Source organism: Sinocyclocheilus rhinocerous, unplaced genomic scaffold (genome assembly GCF_001515625.1).
Source record: "Sinocyclocheilus rhinocerous isolate Xijiao unplaced genomic scaffold, SAMN03320098_v1.1 scaffold33866, whole genome shotgun sequence".
NCBI classification, from domain to species: domain Eukaryota; kingdom Metazoa; phylum Chordata; class Actinopteri; order Cypriniformes; family Cyprinidae; genus Sinocyclocheilus; species Sinocyclocheilus rhinocerous.
This window is the reverse complement of record NW_015627714.1, coordinates 1-1980: the sequence shown is the minus strand read 5'-3', so window position 1 is coordinate 1980 and position 1980 is coordinate 1. Positions and strand designations below refer to the sequence as shown.

Here is a 1980-nt window from a genome sequence, read left to right as displayed (position 1 = left end):
AAGGCTATTTTGGCTATGCTCATCGCTGTTCTGTTTACTGGTATAGGGCTATAGCCAAGCCGTTAAAATTAGACCACAGATTGCCTCGATTTCACCAGGTGGGCTAAAAGCAGACTACACGTAGCCCGACATTAACATTAAATCATAAAATACTTGTTATAATAAATTAGGGCTCTTAGAGTTTACTGTAACAATTTGTGATTGTTAATCTATTGTATTTGTTCTTAACGCATTCACTTCCTTTTGATTGATGAAAACATGAATTCGTTTCAGTATTGGTGTGGAATCCGATGACAAAAATATGCAAGTTCTATGAATAAAAAATACAGTTACTAGTATGTTTTTTGCACAGACTAAAAGCCAGTCTAGAACAATGTATATATATTTGGATATTCATAATATTCTTCAATCATTCTGAAATATTTATAAAGCTGAAGCTTCAGTTTAGACCAAAATGTTAACATTTTGTCTATTTTTATGACAATAGGTGGTGCTGCTCATGCTAACCAAACTCATGCTCGTGTTCATTCAAAGGATAGTGCCAATGCTGCTGGCCTCAAAGCATCGGAAAGGTTTGGCTGGACTTCCTATACTATCAAATTCATACGGTATACATTAGATTACTAACATGAGCTTTCATTTCTCCCTACAGAATGAGAAGATTGTGGCTCCGCCTCAAACTGAGAAATGTGATATGTATCGCTTTAACCCTGGCACTTATATGTTGCTTCACGATCACATTTTCAATAGTAAAAGAAGAAGGACAGGAAACAGGACTGTCTGAGAGCCTGCGGCTGACAGAACAATATGGCATTAATTGCACAGCAATATATGAAATGGAACCAGTGGAACTGGGCAAAACTTTAGCCATTCGCAATCAAAAAAGCTATGTAGGGCCAACCGATGAGGCTGTTGTGAATTCCACCTCTGACTGTGATCAATTTGTGTCACAAGGTTATGATGCGATTCAAGGCTCTGAGTTTGAGCGTGAATTTCCCCTTGCTTATTCTTTGGTTGTTCACCAGGATGCGGCTCTTGTGGAGAGGTTGCTAAGGGCCATTTATATGCCACATAACATATACTGCATACATTATGATCTGAAGTCCTCAGATGACTTTATTTCAGCAATGAAAGGTCTGGCCCGCTGCATCCCCAATGTCTTCATTGCCTCAAAGCTGGAGAGGGTGCAGTACGCAGGCTTCTCACGACTCAAAGCAGATCTTAATTGCCTGTCTGACCTTCTAGATTCTGAGGTCAAGTGGAAGTATGTCACCAACCTGTGTGGTCAGGACTTTCCACTGCGGACAAACGCTGAGCTGGTGTCGGATCTAAAAGAGCTGAAAGGCAGGAACATGGTGGAGAGCAAGTGGCCAGGAGGAAAGCAATGGCGCTGGACTTTTCATCATTTACTGAAAGATAGTAATTCAGAGTACTACAACTCACCTGTAAGCACTTCTGAGATGAAATCTCCACCTCCTCACAACATAGCCATGTTTGTGGGCAGCGCATACTTTACACTCTCAAGGGAATTTGTGGTTTTTGTGCAACAGAGTTCCCTAGCCAGTGATTTCTTGGCTTGGTCTGAGGATACATACTCACCTGATGAACATTTCTGGGCGACTATGATTCGTGTGTCTGGAGTACCAGGGGAAGTGCCAAGTTCTGATCCTGAGATCTCAGAACTAGTAAGTAAAACCCGTCTGGTGAAGTGGGGGTCTTTAGAAGAGAGACTTTATCCACCATGCACTGGAGTCCGTGTGCGAGAAGTGTGTGTTTATGGTGCTGCTGAGCTCAGATGGCTCCTAAACTACGGCCACTGGTTTGCCAATAAAGTGGATCCAAAAGTGGATCCTGTTCTTATGGAATGTTTAGAAGAAAAACTTGCAGAAAAACGTGTGCAGAGAGAAGTATAAATAATGCATTCTCATTCTGGATATCAATACTGGACGTCAGGTTGTGTGCTGTAAGTTATTCTCTGTC

At 41.6% G+C, this 1980-nt stretch overlaps 1 protein-coding gene across 1 annotated transcript; it reads left to right on the top strand.

The window, feature by feature from the left end:
• Nucleotides 1–551: 551 nt before the first annotated feature.
• On the top strand, nucleotides 552–1974 carry LOC107733381 (beta-1,3-galactosyl-O-glycosyl-glycoprotein beta-1,6-N-acetylglucosaminyltransferase 4-like). The gene is made up of 2 exons (XM_016544992.1): nucleotides 552–572; nucleotides 653–1974. The coding sequence occupies exon 2, from the start codon at nucleotides 654–656 to the stop codon at nucleotides 1911–1913; it is 1260 nt and encodes a 419-aa protein (XP_016400478.1). The 5' UTR covers nucleotides 552–572; nucleotide 653; the 3' UTR covers nucleotides 1914–1974.
• Nucleotides 1975–1980: the final 6 nt, after the last annotated feature.

Excerpts from the sequence above, each read along its gene's own strand:
- LOC107733381 (XM_016544992.1), top strand. The coding sequence starts at position 654 with ATGAGAAGATTGTGGCTCCGCCTCAAACTGAGAAATGTGATATGTATC.